The sequence below is a fragment of the Dermacentor albipictus genome, chromosome 3 (assembly GCF_038994185.2).
Source record: "Dermacentor albipictus isolate Rhodes 1998 colony chromosome 3, USDA_Dalb.pri_finalv2, whole genome shotgun sequence".
NCBI lineage: Eukaryota > Metazoa > Arthropoda > Arachnida > Ixodida > Ixodidae > Dermacentor > Dermacentor albipictus.
In genome coordinates this window covers 38407794-38429005 of record NC_091823.1, presented here as the reverse complement: position 1 = coordinate 38429005, position 21212 = coordinate 38407794, and the positions used below count along the sequence as shown (strand labels likewise).

The following is a 21212-nucleotide window of genomic DNA, read 5'->3' as shown; positions in this document are numbered from 1 at the left end:
ATGAAAGCCATAATCAAGAAATGTTTACCTAAATGCATAAGTGCTAAGATATTTCTCTTTTCTTCTTTTTTAAATTCTGTGTCACATCATTTATGAAACTTTTCAGAACTGACATCAAAAACTCAGAATGACAACAATAACAACAACAACAAAAGAAGAAGCCTTGGTTTTTGAATACTCTCATAGTACTTCATATTGCCTATTCACCAAAGAAGGTGATACTCTTCCAGTTGTTCCCGAAAGCCCCCAAAGCTAGAACTGCTTATTATCTTGATAAAATCCTACTGACCATAAATTAATCTGTACACAGCCCCTGTATCCCCTGGAAACCTAGAATACTATATCTCTACAAACCACTACACAACAACAAGGCAGCTCCAGCACTCGGGACTCTCGGCATTAACCCCAAGCTCTACAGCTCTGATCTGGGCGACTTGGGGACTCTCTGCCACTCATACAAATTCTGGATCATCTGCTTGAACACTGTATGTTGTCTGCCCTTGCACGCCAAGAAAGACATCTGCAGAGTGAACCAGGAGTCTGCCTTGCTGTTGATAGCCTCTTTTCTGTCTGTGATGCGGCTGTAAAAAAAAAAAAAACTTTATTATTTACACACAGTTTGTTCTGACAAAATTTCCTCTACAGCCGCAATAAACTCTACCAGCCCTGCTATGGCTGAGATGCCGCATTTTCCTCTTTGCGCCTCAGCATCAGACCGCTTCACCGACCTTTCCTTTACAAAATGCAACGAGTCTTGCGCCGCTGTGCCGTTGTGCAGATATCTGTCCAGAGTTCAATGCTTCCTCGTGTGACACGGTGACAAGAAAGATGGCCGCCGCCTCTGCTCCCGGACCTGCCTCTATTGCACACGTTGGTCAGTGGCGGCCAGGGTGAGAGAGGGCGAAATTTGACGCTACTCTGGCAAGGGACACAGTGTGCACGCTGGGGAACCTCACACCCCTCTGTTCCTGTCGCTCCAAGCCGGTGAAGACTCACTCCCTTGACTGGTAAAAGAGGATGTAGCCCGACTCCGATGTCTTTGGCGTGTCCGACGTGAGGCCGTAGAAGTCCTCAATTGCCGTCGCGTCGATTTTCTGCGACAATGAGACGGAACACACTTAAGCGTGCAGCATTTTTCGTGCATTCTGTATAACTGCGCCACTTACATCAATATATTGCTTGCATCCTCACTTATGTAGTATATTGGGACATTCACTTGTACTGAATCACTTGATATCCTAGTACGCCTAGTGGATATTCAGTAGTGCCCTAGTATGAGGTACTAGGATATTTACTAATGTGCTGCTCTGAATGTGCATATGAATTCCAAATACATAGTTGTTTCATACTCAATTGTAAGTTATAAGTACCTTATGCTCTTCTTTCACAAATTTCAATCATACTGAAAGAGCTCCAGCAAATTCAATTTCTAGTTGCTACTTACAACAGGTCTTACTTCTTGATCAGAGGTCGAACTTCAACATAAACACATATAATGAAATATTATACATGAGGAAGTACATCTAAATTTCAGTTTCTCATTGATATCGGCCAGTAATGAATAAAGTAAATTTTTGTTAATTTGACTCCAGTTAACTCAGTCTTTCAGTTAATTCGATCCTAACCAAAGGGCCCAGCTGGCACCCATGCATTTCTATGGGCACAAACTTTCGTTATTTAGATCCTAAAATTTGCCTTCGCCAGATAATGCAAACTTGATCAATTAGTGTTCACGTGCCTGACCCCTATGGTGACCCCAATAGTGACCCTTTTGCCGGCAGTGTCTGTCTAGACGGAGCATAGAAAACAGCAAATACGCTGAACGCACCTCATCTCCGGTCATAAACGCCCAGTTTCTGCATGCTCAAGGCTGATTTTCAAGAACTAATGGTAGCTCACAATGTCTGATTAAAGTAGTTACTCAATCCTAACATGTGCCTTTTTGTTCCCCTAGGAGATTGCTCTAAAAACTGCGTTCGCAGCACTCATATGCTTTGCCGCATAACACCGCTGTATTGTGGCAAAGCTGACCTTAAAAATATCGGCCACCATTGTGCAATGCATATTAGACATTTGCGCATTGTTCTTGCTAAATATTCAGGGGCGCATTAGAGTTCTACTTTGTTTAGGTGCTTTAATGTTATATCTATGTTAGTTTTCTACTTTGTATACATAGAAAGCGGACGCACGTTTGATTCAGGGGCATGTTAGAATGGGGCAAATACTCCCTAATGAATCAGCTGTGTTTTGACATTCTTTGTCTGCATCATGTTTAATTCGACCAATTCTGTCATTACCGTTCGGGTCGAATTAACGAAGGTTGACTGTATGTGCTTACAATAAATATCAAATCACAATGTGACTTAAGGGCAGCGGACTCCAAGCTGATATGAAGTCGCATTTCAAGGTGAAATTCACATTAACATGCACCCCGCCTTTACTATTACATTTTTCGAATTCTCGGTGCGGGTTACACGGACAAAAATGACAAAAATATGTTACTGCCTCACCTGCCAAGGTTTATTAGTTGTTGCAATGTGCACTGCTGTATAAAATCTAGGCTGCCAGAAATGCGGCACTGCTGCCACCCTACTGAAATAGTAACTGAACCATCAGTCTTGTATATAAGGTGAGGGTGACTTCAAGACTAACAATTCTGTGAAAACAACTCGCCTTATATTCGGATTATATGTATAAAATAATGCTTATATGTCATTGCCATCTATACGTCACTGAATCTGCAGTAATAAACATTGTTACTTTCTGATGTTCCTCATTCATTAACAACTAATCTGAACACAGACTGGACACAGATTGTGATACTACTGGAGATTAGAAAGTGGCACTATCTACAGAATACAGAAATCGTCATATGCATTCATATATTTAGTACACAAACCCTCCTAAGTAGAGCTCTTTGCTGATTCCATCATCTGCAGCTAGCACGGATGCTTTCTCACTGTACCACCCTTACATAGCATGAGCCAGTGAATAATGCATGCAACAATGAAAAGCTGCCCACATCAACAACCCAGCATTTTCAATATAGTAGTAGCCCTCCTCTGACCTAATTTAGAATGGTCTACACATTCTGTATCACTATGGATTGTCAACTGCAACATAATATACTAAGAATTGCATATTTGTGGAAGTTATTAAGATGGCTATCAAGCTGAATGACTCTCTTCACCATGATGATGCAAAATATCCCCAAATCACAGCTGCAGCAGGAGACCTTTCTTTAAATTTGTTGCAGTCTAGCCAATGTGAACCCACGATGCAATAGCTGACACACTGCTATGCAAAGTGAATCTTGTGCTGTTTAGTTGCGGTATCGGATGGAGTAAAAAAATATGTGCGCGAGCAGTCACCTTTCAAGAAGAAACATTAATCAGTGATACCTCCAGTTTTCAGACATCTCCATTTGCGTAGGTGGTGGCCCTTGATGGTTAAGATGCAAGGAGACATGACCTTTACTTTCTCATCTGTCCTATCCTGCCTTTCGCTTCTAGCCACTGGCTTCGTTAATACCGTACTTATTCAAATCTAGGCCGACAGTTTGTTTTGTTTTTCACTTTTTTCAAATAAACATATGAAAAAATCTAGGGTTGGCTTAGATTCGAGGATTTTAAGAAGCGCACCAGTTTGACATGGAAAATGATAAATATGGGGCATAGCTAGTGCCATCTAGAAAAATCCGTATTGCAGCCGCTACTAGCCATGCCAGTAGCCAACTGAAGTACATGAGTGACGTCATCATATTGAGCTGAGTCGTATTGGCGTGGGGCGAGGCATTATCATAACTACTATAGTGCCTGCCGCTTTCAAACAAAAAGGTGTGCTAGCCCGACGTTCAAGCCTGCGGGACTTCAGCATCGATGAGAAAAACGTCCCTCATTGGAGCGGGTAACAGGAGACATTTTTTTCCGTGTGCCACAACAAAGAGATGACAGCGATAAGGAAGATAAGCGCGCGATAACAGGGAGGAGCTGTTCACCAAGGTCGCGCCACATTTCGACGCGTACAAGCCTTGCCGCACTATCTGCGCATGAGTGGGCACAGGGACACGAGCTTGCATGCATCCTCAAGCATACGAGGCTAGCAGCGATGATGGCGTAGAGTGAGTTCGGCATGTTCATATTAAATAAATGATGTTTTCACTTAGTGAACGCTGTCCTCACTTTCTTGTTCGGCCTATAGTCGAAGTAAGCTTTTTTTTTTTTCTGGCTTCGGACATTCAGGGGTCGGCTTAGATTCGAGTAAATATGGTATTCTTTAACGATAAGCTGCAGAACGCAACATCAGACAATCATTTTAATGAGCACTCAAAGGGGCAGGCACAGTATTGACCAGGTGCAGTATTCTTTGCTGCGGCATTGGCAGAGTAACTGAGAGGTAGAATGTTTGACTGAGAGCCTGTTGGACCAGAGTTCAAATCCTAGCAGGGCAGTGCGACTTTTTTTTTCATAAAACTGGCAAAGCACTCTACTTTGGGATCCCAACAAAAGACACTGGTCATATCGGCAGACATGAAAAAAAACCACAGGAGTTATGGTGTGCCATAACAGCTGTCGCTGTAAGAAAAATTAAATCCCCTTCCCCTCCCATTCGTAAGGAGAGCAATCTTAATAACAGGAGCACTTACATCAACAATGTCATCATCGAAAAGGAGCCAAAGGCCATGGCTTTTCACTATGGAGATGTAGTGTCCCCTGTTGGGACCACTTCCACAGTGGATGACTACCGCCACCAGATCGTACATCCGGTCAGGGTTGTAGGCATCATCCGACTAGAGAAGCACGAGGGTGTAGTCAGCAAAGGAATTGCACAACATGTACACGTGAACAGCATCAATATGCATTCTTGAAGAAAATGTTTTTAAATAAGCAGATTTGCTCAAAGACTGCGTTTTCAAGCAAAAGATCTATGGCAATGTCCTGCATGAAATGAGCACACAAATTGGGCCCTTCTAGCACCTACACACTGAAAGTAAACAAATTCGCAGTTGAACCTTGAGAAATATCGAAAACACGAAGAAATACACAAGTGAACCATTTCTCACACATCACTGCCACAGGCAACATGATTCCAACTTTGCTACACTCATATCAGCAAACTTTGAAGTCTAAGAAACACTCCTGATTATTCATTTTCTACAGCTCTTCTAACTGCAGCTGCATTTTCAGTATTTTATAGAAACATGTTAACAAGAAGTACTTGTAGAAAGCACTTTCTTAGTTGAATCTCTTTATGCATGCAATAGTGCTAAATATATTGATTTCTTGCAACTGAAAGATTCAAAAGGTCTTCTTCATGTCTCACCTCTACAGTTATCAATGTGATCTGAAATCGTTATTTCTTTTGCCCTTTACTGTAATTACACTTTGCCTACGAAAGACAGACAAGTTTGCAGCTGTGGAGATGTGGGTTCCCAAACACAGATGCCTCCCTCTTGCCCACCCCCCTTCCACTTGTCCCATGAGCACTCGCATAATCATAAAAACTTAAATTAAGCGCGGAAATGCTTTGTTCTTATTTTAGTTTCTCAAAGGCTCCAGGTATAGCGATTCTGTCAGTGAAACAGTATTTAGGCATTTCTAGTCATGCAATGCAAAAAGAAAGAGAGAGAGAGAGAACTTGTATTCCTGAAACTAAGATTTTTCCAAGCAGACCCACTTTCCAGTTTGAGATGCCTGTTTGAGAATGCATCAATATAACCTAACTTTGCATGGACTAAAGCAGCAGTCAGGTCGTGAGACACTGTAGACTTCACTGAAGTCAGACGAAGTGTTCGAAATCCCACTTATTTGCTCAGTAATTTGATTAACTGAAAAAATTTATTCTGTTTGCTTGTTGGGGTCTAATGTCACAAAGTACCACAGAGGTCGAGAGGGACGCTGCACTGGAGGTCTCCAGATTAGTTTTGAACATCTGGAGTACTTTTACGATATGCCTAAAGCACAATGCACAAGCATTTTTTCTATTATGCTACCATCGAAATGCACTCACGGAGGCTATTAATCGAGCCTGTGACTTTAGAAGCAGAATTCGAGTTACCTAAGTACCCCAGTGGCTGAAAATTTCATTTAGGAATTATTATAACCCATGTTTTTGTCCCGTTTACGCATTAAAAAGGGGCGACTTCTGGATACAAAGACTGTTCTCAAGTTTAAAGTACCACATGGTGATAGGGGTGGGGGGGTTCCACCTAAATGTGTTTCTATGCCAAGTAGCCCAACTTTAAAACCATTTTGGAAGTTATTCCAGAAGTATTGTTAAACCGAATCTAACTTGTGGTTTCATGCAGCAATATTCATTTCAAGATTACAAATTTACCATTCAGGCTTCAGCAAAAAGAGCGACAAAACGGATCCACATCTTCAGGAACACACTGTGCATCTAATGAAATTATGCACCAGAGAAATTCTTGCCATTCACGGTTTATAAAATGTCACAAAATTGAAAAATTAATGAGAGCGCACTCACCGTATTGAATAACCTTAGTTCAAGGGGGAAGACCACCCTGTAAGACAGTTTGGTGTGCCTATTTTGCTGCTCCGTGTACTTGAAACGCTTCAAGTGTAATGCAAGTATCATGGGCAGCTTCTTTACCCTCATCCTGGAAGGAAGAGAAAAGACAAATATAACATAACAGATTCTCACACGAGCGACTGCAAATTTTACACACCACTGAAACATGATTCTGCTTGCCTAAGCGACTACAAATTAACAACTTACTTTGCAACTCAATATGCCTTAACTTAACTTCACATAGCTTTCAGCCAAATAAACTATCGTAGAGTCTCGATAATATGAATATCTCATGATGGCAAAGAAATTTTGTATTACCCAAAAACATTAAGAAACCGGGAAACTAAGGGGGGACGTGGCAATGAAATGGTCGACTTTAGAATCCCCGATTTTAGAATTTTTTTCCACACATTCCTAAGACCGTTCTTCATCTCATGGTGAAATATTCAGATGAAATTTGCAGCATAATTTACGAAAATTGCACTTCAGTGTGTTTTCAAAATCTGGAAGAAAAGCGAGCATCAAGAAGTGCTAACACACTCATGGATGCGTAAGTACAGCTTTCCAGTGATGCAACCCCCCCCATCTTGGTATCATCATAAACTCGAGAGATTGGAGATTCAGATAGTTGCAGGAGTGTATTCCTCCGTGCAGAAATAAAAACAATAAAAGCTAGTGCCATACAGGGAAAACCAGCGTCACAATTCGCTACTGCAGTCACATGGCACACAGGGCGCACTCCTATTAAGTGATGCAAATTTTAATTACTGGCACAGCTGCTTCACACACATTTTAGCAGCAGCGGGCAGTGCACTCTGCGTGTTCTGAGGCTGACATTTCAAGATCTGCTGGGTTATCTCAAGTTTATTTTGATGCTACATGCTAGCTGCTGCCTGATGGTAATAAGTACACGATTTGTGCAAGATAAAGGAATCTGCTTACTTTGCGGCAGCAAAGCACTTCGTGTCATGCGATCTAATGGGTGCAAAGGCATGAAAGTTTCTGATTGTCATCGGGAGCCATAGATGATGGAAGACATGGAATAGAGAGAGAGAGATGAAGCTACCATGGAAGCGAATACCACCGAGATTACCGGTGTGTGATTGCTGACTCCTGATAAAGTGGCAAGGCATTTGAACATGGCTGATAAGTTGGACTGACGTAGGCCGCCCTGGCAACAGGAATGCAACCGTCACATTGGCACGACCACTCTTGACCATTCGTATCATTCATCGTGGTGTGAAAAGCGGTTTGCAATAGTATACATTTAGCACATTGTAAGCTAATGGACTTGGGCCAGTACTATTCAAATATTCGTACCATCTCTCATTCTGTATCAGGCGTGATCATATCACCTATATTATACTGCACTATGGTAAAATGAGGGGGAACAAATAGACGCCGCAACTGCTTGTGGTCTAACCTTCTCTGCTTCTATTTTTTCATGTCACCCTCATTTTACCGTGAACCCATACCAACTCACCTAAATAAGTAACCTTACTGCAAAATAAACTACTATTTCTATCTTTGTTAAATGGACACTAAAGCCAAATATTAAGTCCCAATAAAGTAATCGATAAAATGTATTATTAGGAAATAACTTCTGACCATGACCAAACTCCCCCATCAAAAAGCAGAGGACAGTTGGTTGTTGCCAGCAGCAGCTGACTAACCTTTGCTTTCTGTCAATAGCCTGCACACTACTGGCTGGTGACAAAAGCGTGTGATGACACATGCTACATATCAGTTTCCCACTTGGAATTCTAAAGATCAGATGGGCTTTGAGATATGTAATGCGAAACAGGCAGTAAAAATTCCCTATTGGTCCACTTACTTTGCTCATAAACTGCCATTTTATGCATTAAAATAACTGGAAAGCCCATGTATTTTGCCACAAAATTGTGGTATGATTATCTCAAAGCTGGTGTCATTGTGAAAATTTATTCCAAGTAGATATGCCTTGAGAACTCACCGACTGTAATTCGTAAATTGCAATATGTGCCATAATGTAATCAATTAAGAAGTTAATCAAAGAATACTTGTTAATTAGTCGCTTATGCATTTTGATTTCTTGGGCAAGTGATGTATAACTCTTCGAGTAATGCAGCTCATGACTAGAATTTTGTTACCTGCCACAGGCACTGCTTAAAATTTTTTTATGGTTAAATAAAAGACATCTGGTATGGTTTCTCGTGACATAGGTTACCAATGATGTGAGCTGCCATTCACTCAAAGTCTAAAAGCTAATCTACGTTAAGTTCACTGTGAATAGACGAAACTGCAACAAACTCGCACAGAGACTGTTGAAGTTTATGAGTTGGGTTTTCTCAATTCAAAAGCAAAATGATAAATCACTCATTGATTCCTTCACGGGGCTACAAAAGTTATTTGCCAGGTAACATGGATGCAATAAGAATATTACAATCACTGTCTCAAAGCCAAGTCAGGGCTGATTTAGCCTGAAGAAGGGATTTGCTTAGAAAACTTGGCTAGCTGAAAAAACAAAAAAATTACCAGTCTTCGCAATTTACTGCTTCAGATTTAAGATAAAAAAGCACAGCATAGAGTTTAGTTTCAAAGCGTGACTGCCACAGAATAATCACAGCACTTGCCTTTTTTGCGCCTCTTGCTTACTGCAGCAATTTTCGCAGTAGTACTTGTGTTCGCTGCAGAGCGTTTCGGTGTTGCTAAATCCTCTTAGGCAATGGGTTATGGATGTGTTTTGGCTCACGTCCACAGAGAGGTCCAGGAAATCCTCATCCTTGCTGCTCACCTGAAAAACAAGAACAAACGCAGTGCACAGAGTAAATGAAATTGTATAGAATAAGAAATACCCCAACTGCAAATTATCATAAGTTATTGAATAATGTGTAGCACTTGGTTCTATTCTGCAGACACCAATAGGATAGTAACATCATACAGAATATGCACGTTACAATGGACCTGTGTATAACAGACTTTCATACATATCAGACCATATTTCAGCCTTAGTATGTTCTACCTATTTTATTAATGCAACGTAGTTGGCTCTTAACGGACCGTGCTATAACGGACTATCAGCTACAGCAGACGAAATTCAAATTCGAGCACATAAAACATATTTTTTGCCTTTTTGACAAGGGCTGACAACTGACTTGCGAGGGTCAGCTGATGATCGCAGCTCAATAGGGAGTTATGGCTCAGCGGGCCAGCCTAGATGCCACTGCACATGCTGTATCACACATGCAAACTGGCATCTACGCTGGTCCACTGGTTTGCTGAGCTATAGCTCTCTATTATCGCGCACAAGAGAGAGAAAGGCGGGGTGGAAACACACTGTCTTCTTTCGCGCGCGAGGCACCAGGGGAGGCAAGGGAGAGGGGGGTTCCACTCCGGCGGCTGCTACTTATGGCACAGCTGCCGTATCTTGAAAACAATCTGCGATGTGGATAAAGTGCTTGCCCGCGTTTGCACCATATTTTCAAAGCGACTTGCGATGTGGACAAAGTGCATGCAGTGCCAGTAGCTTCGTATGCGCTGTGCTTTCAACGTTTAGTTCGCGCTGAAGCGAGAGACAACACGAAGGTCAATTCACTCGCTGCTGCTGCTGCTGCACTTCTTCACTCCAACGTTTTGACAGCCACTTTTCGCGGTCATCAAGCGAGATAAAACTACTATCCTTGCTTCGCATAGCTGTCTACTAATTTGCTATCACAACCGATGCTTCGCCTCTTGGGTGAAATTGCACCTTTTCTCTCACTCTCTTTATTACTTTCAACAATCATCACTCAGTCTTTGCAATAATGTTGTTAGGCATCGCGACCAATGTTTCGGAAGCGAGGCGTTTTGGATATTACCACTCCGGATAAAACAGACATTTTCTGTTGGATTATCAGGGTCCGTAGTAATGAGAGTGGACTGTAGTGCATGCTACTGGCTGAGGTGGTTCAGGGTCTTCAATTTATGACCCACACAACAACAAACACATTATAATCATCCCTGTTGTGATGCACAGAACACCTGGGTGTAAATGCAACCAGCGAGAAGATACAAAGCTATTTTGTCAATTGCAATTACTTGTTTGTCTTTGGATAAAAGCAAATTTTTACACATTTACTCCATATCGCTAACACTATGTGTGTAATGAATTCATCTGACTTTCCTTTTTTTTTTTTTAAATCACACGTTTGCTTGTTTCCTCTACTTACAGGGTGTCTACCAAGTTGACATTTTCAAATTCCCCGAGTTTTCCAGGTTTTCCCCGAGTGCCTTTGCAAAATTCCCTGAGTAACGCAGAGCTATATTTTATGTCAAGACGGGCTGAAACCATGTCGCACGATGCTGTCACTCTCTGAGCATATGAAAAAATTTAAAAAAAAACAACTTAATTCAGTTTGAATACTAATGAGTAGTGTTTATGTTATTCAAAAAGAGGATAGAAAGGAGGGGTTAGTAAAATACACAGCAAATAAAATGTCTTCGAAAAAAGTTGCAAATCGAATCAGACATCCTCAAATACAAATAAAAAGGAGATGCATACAGAAGCAAATATTTTTGAATATGACCTCTTTCTAACAACTGATAGCAAGCTCAGTGGTATGAGGTGCGAACTTTGTCACAATTGAGATTCTCTCTCAACAGCTCATAAGCCAACCTCAACTGTACTGACATACTCTCAGCCCGCATACGATGCCTCGGTGTTGTGTTTCACTGCTTTAGAGTTTATTTTGGTTTGGATGAGGGACACCTGCATCTCGGCATCAGCCAGCACTTTTTTTTTTTAGCTCAACCTCCTGCAAAATGGCGGCAACACGCTTCCTTTTCTGTTCATTCATCAATATGTAGATTCTTTCTGTTCTTGTCCTCCTTCCGCCACTCATTCACCCCACGGACCATTTGAAGTATCTTCTTGGTCAGTTGCACAGTCCAAGTCCGATTTTTCGAACTCTGTAGGGGTCGCGAAAACGTCAGAAAAATCAGCCAGATGGAAAAAATAAATGCATGACATTTACTGCCCTTAAGGGGCTCAAACCGCCACAGGCACTTGCGAAAACGCTCTGAAGGCCTGTCGGTACACGTATTAGGCATATCGGTGCTCGTACTGCAACAGGAGATGCCGGATGCACTTGTGTATAATTAAGGAATACATACTGTGTCCTGTGGCAATAGCCCCTTCCCACTCTTATGCTTCACTGCAATACATTTTTGTATGCTTCACCAAGTAACATTTCTGTAAAGAGGCGAAGCTGACTTTCAAGAACCGGCTTTATGCAACGCACCGTGCTTTCCAAACTTCTAAGCTAATCGCGAGGACCACAAAGGTGCAGTCAGTACCATTGCTGACAGCAGCGAATTCTTTCAATGAGAAACACTGTCCCCAACGGCAAGGAGCTAATAGCGAACGTTGAAGCAGCTAGGCCTAGTGTTGCCGCAGTGGTGGCTACGGCTGCCAGCAGATCTGTGTGTGAGAGCGCCGGTTCGAGGTGGCGAAGTAATCAAAACAGCAGCGGTGATGGCTTTGATTAATGTCGTTTCGGACCTGCGGTCACGGCAAAAAGTCCGGAAAATCAGACGGCGAAGGGTTCTCGCGTCCGAAATTTCAAACGTTCAGATAGATTGACTCTATGGGGTATGTGGTGGTGCCGCAAAGCCGTCCGAATTATTGGGCATCCCGAAAGTCGGTCGTTGACTGTACACTGGAAACTCCTCCAGCCTTCGACAGGGCATCAAATACGATTCATTACGATTCCTGTCTGTTACTCGAGCCAACATTACCGCGACTTTCGACCCTTTCAACAAAATTACCGCTAATTTTCCCTGATAGACGTACAAATTCCCTGAGTTTTTCCAGACTACTCAAAATCCCTGAGAATTCCCGGTTTTCCCGGTCGGTAGACACCCTGACTTAGTTTTGCAGTGATGAGAATGTGGCATTTTGAAGGACATTAAGGGCAAATATTGATCAGCATGTTACACACTTCAAGAAGTGTCAGTAGTCAGCCTTATCTCAAGTGGAAAGCAAGAAAGGGCACAAAAATGGAAAATGTCGCCGCACCACCCTCATGGAATGTTTCAGCTGTCGAGAGCATCCAATTGGCCCTAGTAGATAGCTTATAAATGGTAAACACTGCATTCAAAATTAAGCAGACTCAACATGGTAACCTCTGAAGAGTTCTGTTGCACAAAAAAAGGCCTACATTTGCAAAAATACGGAAGAATCCACGACAAAACATCGTATCCTGCGTAGTCCATTTGACTATGAAGTTCAAAACAAGAAACTCTAGCCTTTATCTTTTCTGACAGTGTTCAACCAACCAGCAAAACACTCTCAACTAACTTGATGCTTTTCTTCACTGAAGTGCAAGAAATTCAGATTTTTTGCCATGAAACACATTTTATGCCACATTCCACATTTCGGATAAGCAATTCCATAATTTGCAGATAAGCCCACTACTGGACATAAAAGAGAACTCGGAAATGTTATTCCGCGTACACCTCTCGAAGTGTTCCTGAATCGAACATAATTCATAGCTATGCTGGAGCACTAGTATGTGAATGCAATATTAAAAAAAAAGCCCTTCACAGCACAGGCAACACTTCCCAGGGTGCTGGTCACAGCTTATTAGGCGGTACATAACTGTAGGTGAAAAGAAAATGAATGCAACAGCATGTATCTCATCTCGTCGCACGGTAAGGCTGAAACTACCTGCCAAGTGCAATATGATGTCCATATATTGCAGCACCCGAATTCCTATTAATAAACCTAACCAATAAGTATCCCAGTAGCATATTTCAGAAGATCTACCGGCAAGATACTGCTTTCCTTTGACAATCATTCAGATGTGGTTCCTGTTTATTTATTATTATTTGTTTCATTTACCATGCCATGATTCTTTGATGTGCCCGAAAGTGTGGTATGCTAAGTGATGATTGAACAGCCCACACAACTCTCTGACCTGCTCAAAACGAAGTTAGGCTGCTTCAGTTGTCAGACATACTGCACAAAGGAAATGTCTTATGACACTCAGTTTGTGAAGTGCAGAAAAAATATATTTATACATATATAATAAAGAAAGGAGGGGGACTTCTGGAGGGTTATTCAAGATCTATAAATGCCACATAAAACACTTTTAGCTGGCCTGTCTAAGACAACAATAAGGACCCCAACGAGACTCAAGCACAGTTGAAAAAGAACATGCAGTAACTAGCTTTTTATGGGCTTTTATCTCATAGTTTCTTGTGGACTATCCTTTGAGAAATAGCAAAGGAACCCATAACAGCTTACTGCAGTAGAACTTCATGATGGGTAAAATAATGTGCAAATGCAGTTTACAACTATCACAAATACATGAATATTTTAAGAGATAAAGCTGTGATGGTAAGAAGAAAAATGAAGGCTGCATACCTGCCAGTATGTGCTCTTGTACAGAGTAAGAGGCTGGAGGCTAGCACAGCGTTCATTTAAAATTTGCCCTCAGCACACACCTTTTGTCAGACATGTACATACAGGCTTTATTAAAGGGGCCCTGAAGTGGTTTGGGCAAATTTTGAAAACACATAGGGTGGAGCTACAGTAAAACATTAGGGCCACAATTTAAGTGAAGCTTCTCACATTACGAGAGCTACAGATGATTACAAGTCACCCTCCTCTCTAGACACGCCTTTTCTCCTCAACTTGTTCACCGAGTGATCAGAGCTAAGCTCCGCCTTCACTGGCTCTGTGTCATGATGTGGCATTGTGGCGTCTACTTCCAGTTATCTTGGAGCCAGCATGCGAAGCCTCCCTGACCTCTCCGCTAATCGGTTGGACGTCAATCCCCCCTGAGAGCTATCCAAGCAGTGTACAACGCGAGCGTTCTGTTGCAGTGCTGAATGTGTCTGGTGTTCTGGTAACCCCAGGCGAGCTGAGTGTTATGGTGGATGGGCAGAGGAATAAACTAAAGCCCCTCCATACCACTGCCGCTGTGATGAATGGGCTTTAGCATAAACACAAGCGGCTTTAGCGGCCTGCATTGTGCAGCCATGTGATAGCGCAGAGCTTAACCAGTCAAACACAGGGCTAATATTGCAGTAGCCAAGTGTAAAATATTTTAAACATAAAATACAATGTGTTTACGGTTACGATCCTGCTGAAAATTTACATCAGCAGCAAAGTAGAATACACTTGTTTAGTGCCATATTAGCTCTGTTTTTGTCTGGCTGAGCTCTGTGCCACCAAATGGCTGTACCGTGCAGGCCATTTATGTTTGCGCCTTTGCTTACGTGGCAAACTCCTGCTTGCGTTTACCCTAGTTTACCTGTATGCTAGACAGGCTAAAGCTCTCTACTGTGGTAGTAATCCTCCAGTGTGAAGTGATGGCGGCAAATGCATAGATGCCGGCGTTGATCGGATACCGACAGCCCGATGTGCTGCAGCCCCTCCATTTGCATGCTGCCTTGCAGAGCGACACAATGTCGCAGCTTGACATGTCACTGAATGCTAGATTTGCAGCCCACAATGTAACAAGGGTGATCCATGGTTCTCATAAAAAGAAAGCTCCAAACCAACAATGACCACGCAGCTCACGTCAACACGGAGAATGTTGTAACACAAGCAGATGACACTTGCTGTTTGTCGGAAGTGCTTGAGTGCAGTAATAAATTGTCTTTGTGTATTCTCTCTGTTGCATTCTTTATAGAAACAAATTAACCAACATTCCAACTATTACGACCAACATTCTTTCACCATAATGTTGCAAAAATTATCGATGACGCGACCTGGGTAGCCAGTGGGACAGTTCACCCAAGCGACATCAATTGGGCTAACAACGTCAATTGGCAGAAAACTCGGGGGAGTGAAACTGCAGTGATGGGCAGCGATGCACACATTAAAAAACTCATAATAGATTACACACCTTATGCGGAGCATTTAAATGCGTCCCTTCAGTATCAGAGGGACCTACCCTAACGACTCAGTACGTATGTACAAAATTGTCAAAATCGTTTCAGGTTCCCTTTAATGATGATTTACACTTAGATGCAGCACACAAGCAGTGGCAAAGTAGGAACAGCAGAGACTAAAAAGCAACACACTGTTTTTAGATCACAGTGACTTTGCAGATGCCAATATGGCCTGCTTCAGGAGCTTAAACGAAACTTGTTCGAAGCAAGCACCCTACTCTAGCATATGATGCCTTTCATTGCCACAAGAGAGCAGTGAAAAAGCCATCACATTTTTCTTTTCTTTTTTGTGTGTGTGCGTTTTTTGCAATCTTGCAGCACTCTTTCAACACCTTCAAGACTTCTAGAGTGCAGCTCTTGGGTGCCCTTTCTTGGGTTGAGCATCGGTGTCCCTCGGCACAAATGCACGAACATGCTCGTGCCACTGCTCGTGCATTCATGGTCCTCTTCTTTCACAACTGGCTCCGATGCCACTCACCATGCTAGCATTCCCACATTGCCCCTCCCTCTGTGAAGGCACTGACAGCACTGGCCCGCTACCAGTCAAGAAAGACAGCAGACTCACCGTCTCACAGTTGAGGCACCGTGTCTCATTGGTGAGGGTTCCCTGAAAAATGTCGTGCACCCACGTGGGCTCGGGCTTAGGGGGCTGGGCAGCGCCCCCAACCTGGTTCTGCATGCCCTGCGCCGTGGCACCAGCTGACGCTATGGGGGCACCCGCCGCAGGATGCGCCGCGTCTCCGCTGCTGGTGCACTTGTTGCCCTTGGCGTTGGCCTGAGAGTTCTGCTGCAGTTGCTGCTTCTCGGCCTGCAGGATGTCGGCGATGGTGTTCAGCAGGTAGTTGAGGAACTCGTGCGCATCCTGCTGCATGTAGTTGTCGAAGAGCTCGTTCTCCTTGCGCAGCCGCGCTATGAACTTCTTGGGAGCAATGGTGCCCGTCTTCTTCTTCTGGTTGGCGATGCTGTGGAACAGGTCAGCCAGGCACGTGAGCAGCGTCTCCTTCGTGCGCTTGTTACGAGCCTTGTACTCCAGCACTTTCTCCCGAAACGGCTTGCAGAAGTAGAGCGCTTGGAGCACCGAGTTGCAGTAGCAGGTATTGCCAAACTGTATGTTTGAGGGGAGAAGTAAGATGCAAAGAGTGCAATTAGCACAAGGGTAGCATTTAAAATACCACTTTCATGTTTTCAAGGTCAGCGACGAGACATATCATTGCTACGGAAGTAGTGTACAGACAGAAATGAAAATATGACAGAATACACGTGATAACACACAAAAAGGCGCCCACTGTAGGGGCTCAGTGGCATTCTGCAGCTAAGCATGAATGTTGTGGGTACATTTCCCTGCCGCCACGGCTGCATTCTGATGGGGGTGGAATGCAAAAGAACTGGTCTACACAGATCTAGGTGCCTATTAAGGAACCTCGGGTGGACAAAATTATGCAGAGCTCCCTCTATATGGCATCCTTTGCAACCCATTGTGTGGTTTTGGGACACTCCGCAATTCGATTTCGCATGAAGAGGCTGCAGTGGTGCTCCAGGAATAAACATCAATCAAGTACCACTAAGCTGGGCTGAAATAATGCAGCAATTTCAACTAAATTCAATTTACTTTTAAACTTTGTGGTTTAAAAAGTACCCCCCCCCCATTTTATCTTAACATCACCATCCAGTTAGAAGTGGCGGACACTAAACAGGGAATAGAGCCAAGTGAAAAGTTATTGTATAGGAGAACCCTGTTCGAACACATGTTCCCAGCTGTTGCATTCAGAGCTGTTGCATTTGCCTGGCTCCCACACCACAGGCATTCACAGTTTCGTGCAAAGCTTCAATACTTTTTTCTCTAGTGTTTTTTTTTTATTCCGTTTTTTGCCCAAGGTCCCATGAAAACTTAACTTTATTATAGCAGCCCTGGGCAGGACATGAGGCACAGAGCAGGATTAACTGTAAATCACCCAAAAATAAATTTCTCCTGCAGCAGGCTCAATCTGGCTTGCTAAAGATGGTTCTGAGGAATACCAATAATGCATATACAACATGTTTCTTTCTCTCTTTGTTTAGCTCATATTTTTTAAAGAAAGCTCATCACAGAGCTGTTCCGCCATTTCAGGTGGATTTCTAGAAGAGGCAGAAATTGCCTGCATGAGAAATCGCAATGTCCAGGTAAGTAATTAAAAAGTTTCACTAATTAACTTTTTCAGTGTTCACTTTAGGGCCCATGCTGCAATCACGAAATTAATGCAGAGCAACGTCATGTCTGCTCTGCAGAAATTCTTAGACAAACACTACTTTCAAGATATGTATAATTTAATTGTGCTACCAAGTACAATGACATTACAGTTACCAGTTCACCAAAAGCAGGTGCAGACATTCTTAAGTGGAATCCCAATGTACCTGTAGAAGATTTTGGGGATCGATACCTCGAAACTGGCAATAGCTTTGGGACTTATGCTAAGCCAACATGGCTTCACTACTGCTTGGCTTCAATTTCGCAAGCGCAACACATATCCACAAGTGAATAATTAAAAAGTTAATAGGCAAACATTTTCATTAGCTACCTGGCCACTGTGATCTGTCATGCATGTAATGCCCTTCTCTTCAGACAAACTTCCAATAAGGAAACTGTTAGGAACTTTAGGAAAAGGTCGATTCAGCAGCATTTAAATTCGTACCAATTATACAATTATTTTTTCACATCTTAAAGCAAGCCTGTGAAGTGTGAAAATACCCATGTTACTACAAATTAGTGCACAGCGATCATGGTGCTCTCAAATGTGCCATGCATAATTCAAAAATGCTTTTAGCCTAGCACGCTGTGCTGATGCACTGCAGCAAGAAGATAGAAGAGAAGCAGACATGTACAGATGCATTCAATATAAGCTGCAATGTGGTGCCCGTGCCCGAAGGGGCGGGCCCCAACATTTCCAGCGGCATCGACACACGAAAAGTTGAAGAACACCATTCGAATTGCTAGTATCTATTAAACCAATTTTTCGTATGCTGACACTGCTGTGGAGTTTTAAAGAACCTTTGACTGCGGGCACAGTGTTACGGCTCATAATGAATGCGAGTGTACATTTGGCTGGGATGAGCTGTGCCAATTGGTGCAAACCCCTTTTTCAGGCAGCGTCATAGAAAGTTAACATTTTTTTCCTGCTTTCCAAGCCATAGAAACGCATATGACGTGTTACACAGTTTCCAGAGTAATACGAAAATAATTTTTCGTTTGTCTATGTACCAATTCAGGTGGTGGGAAGAATATTCCCCCTTGGAGTCCTTTCGAAAACGTTCCATTAAAGAATCTGAAATTTTTACAAGGAGCATTCATGACCACATCATGTGGAAAAGTTGGATAGCTAGATCACAGTGCTACATATGAAACCTTCACCCATGAGAGTTAAATAGAATGTTTTTGTGTAAATATTAGTCAAATGTACAAAACGTGCCAAAGTACAATATGGTCTACTCTTATAGTAATCAGTCAGTATTTGGCTTCCAACTAGGTACACCTGAATTGTGGTATGAAGACATGTAGACCTTTTTTAATGAATAGCTGTCCACCTAATGTGGCCAATCAATCTCTTGTTTCCCCCTCTCCCTCTCTCTCGATAAACCAGAAGTGTTTGAATTATACTGGCTTTATTACCAGCCAGGTGTTCTCTGTAGTCATTGATGCACTGTACTATACAACTATGACAACAGCTCAACACGGTTAGGCTAGGTTTGTTGCTTTCATCATGGAAACAGTGCGCTTTTTCACTTGCTGAAGTTAGAGGTTCAGACGGTACAGTGTTCAGCCATTGAAACATGTTACGCAGCCCACGTGCCAACCAGAGCTTTTTCAGCCACAGGTACGCACTGGGGGACCAAATGCAGTCAGAATGTGTCATAAAGGCCCTCGCTTTCATCGTATACCACAATGCATCAGCTCAGTGTCGCCAGCAACCAACGGGGGAGCAAAAAGCACAGGCCACCATGGGGACCAAGTATCATGTTTCAACTGCTGAGCACTATAATACACATGCAAAATGTTAAGAAAAATATTTGCTTCAATTTCTTTTGTTCAAAATTGATAATACACCTGTTACACTAGTCCACACGGTTGAATGCTACACCACTCTACAATTTTCATTTGTTGCTTTACATGACAATCCACATGCACCAATGACCACACCCAGAGCACTTCCGATGACATGCGCTATTCTAGCTTATGTTGCCTCATTATAACAAACTATATTGCACGGCAAAATATAGGAGTACAAGTGCTTACGACTGAAAAGACATTTGTTTCATGACAAGCACACATACTTTGTTTTTTTGTTTTTTGCACAACTTCGAAACTTTGCAACTCCAAACACACTCTCACGAACAAGTATTGAGTGAACATCTAATACAGTAATGCTACGTTTGATGAATCCACATACTTACATTTACAAGACCAAAGTAGTGTTCATTTGATGGAAACTGATCGTGACCTATCTCCTTCTCCAACAATGATCCATTTGCTCCCTACAAAAAGAAACGAAAACAAAAATGTGGAGTGAGCAATAAATACAATAAACGGTCCCATTTCATGTGCGTGAAAGGAACTTTCGTACTGCTAGCCGGCATCGCGAAATCGCGCTTTCCCAATATAGCGATTACAGCAAACGGCGTTTCCGTGCAGTTGCACAAACGACGTGTATGGAAGTACGCCCACATCGTTTCAAACACATCGGCGGCACAAGAAAGCGCATTCGGGTCAGTAAAAACTGCAGAACGAAAGCACACAAAATGTGTAGAACGTGAAGCAAGCGCAAACAACCACGTCTGTTACACGCTGATCCGTCGTGATTAGTTGCGTGCAGGAAGGAGGAGACGAAGAAAAAAGAAAAAGCAATGATGACTGGCCATCGCTTCTGCTCGTACAAATCGCTACTGAAAGGTCTACGGGTTACACGGCGGAAGAAGAAGTCAACGCAGTAGTATTCGAAATGTGAAGGAAAAGTTATCCGGCCGAAACGGCAAGAATCAATTAAGCAAGAGTCACACGGGAAGCTTACGGTCGCACAGGTTGACGCATTTGAATTTCGCGAACGTTCGCCAGGCCGGTCATCTGGCAAATTTATCGCATTCAACGCATCCAAGTGGACGCACACGTAAGTAGCCGCTCTCAGCGGAACCGCGCTAAAGATCGACAGTCCCTTATCATAGATGTCGATGGCTTTAAGCGCATTATCAGGGCTTGTATAAAACACGGACTTTACGCAACCAGGTTCTTAAATGTCCGCTATAGGCGGATCCGATGCCGACTCAGAGGGGTCACTAGCATCGCGTTACAGAGGAGTGCGTAATGGTCGCTATCACTTTAAAGTAATTTACAAAGCGACAACAATGTGGACATCCTGAATATTAAGAAAATTGTATGTTTCAGGTAGCATTCCATGGTGAAATCTGTGAATTACATTTACAAGCATTCGGTCAGCGATCCCTGCTATATCATGACAAGGCGAAAAAATTACAATAACAGCTTGAACGGCGACGACGAAGGCATCGTCCAGGATCAAAAATGAGCTCGAAATACTCACCATTTTTCATTTTTCACGCGTCAAACCTTGAATGCCTTTCTTGCCTTCAACAGCGCCATTTTTGTTGGCTACCGGAGTCGGCCGTTTCTAGCCGTACATTCGTAGTTCATGCGGTTTCCGTCAGAGTTGCTTAAGTAATTTATGCAAACAATTTGAAGCCTTGATAGTTACCTAATATTTTTGATAAACTATATTTTC

At 42.7% G+C, this 21212-nt stretch overlaps 1 protein-coding gene across 1 annotated transcript; it reads right to left on the bottom strand.

The window, feature by feature from the left end:
- Positions 1-584: 584 nt before the first annotated feature.
- Positions 585-21161, bottom strand: Usp12-46 (Ubiquitin-specific protease 12/46). Its single transcript, XM_065446956.1, has 7 exons — positions 21015-21161; positions 19876-19956; positions 16016-16555; positions 9144-9304; positions 6487-6619; positions 4646-4789; positions 585-1094 (listed from the first exon to the last, which is right to left on the bottom strand). The coding sequence occupies exons 1-7, from the start codon at positions 21015-21017 to the stop codon at positions 993-995; spliced, it is 1164 nt and encodes a 387-aa protein (XP_065303028.1). The 5' UTR covers positions 21018-21161; the 3' UTR covers positions 585-992.
- Positions 21162-21212: the final 51 nt, after the last annotated feature.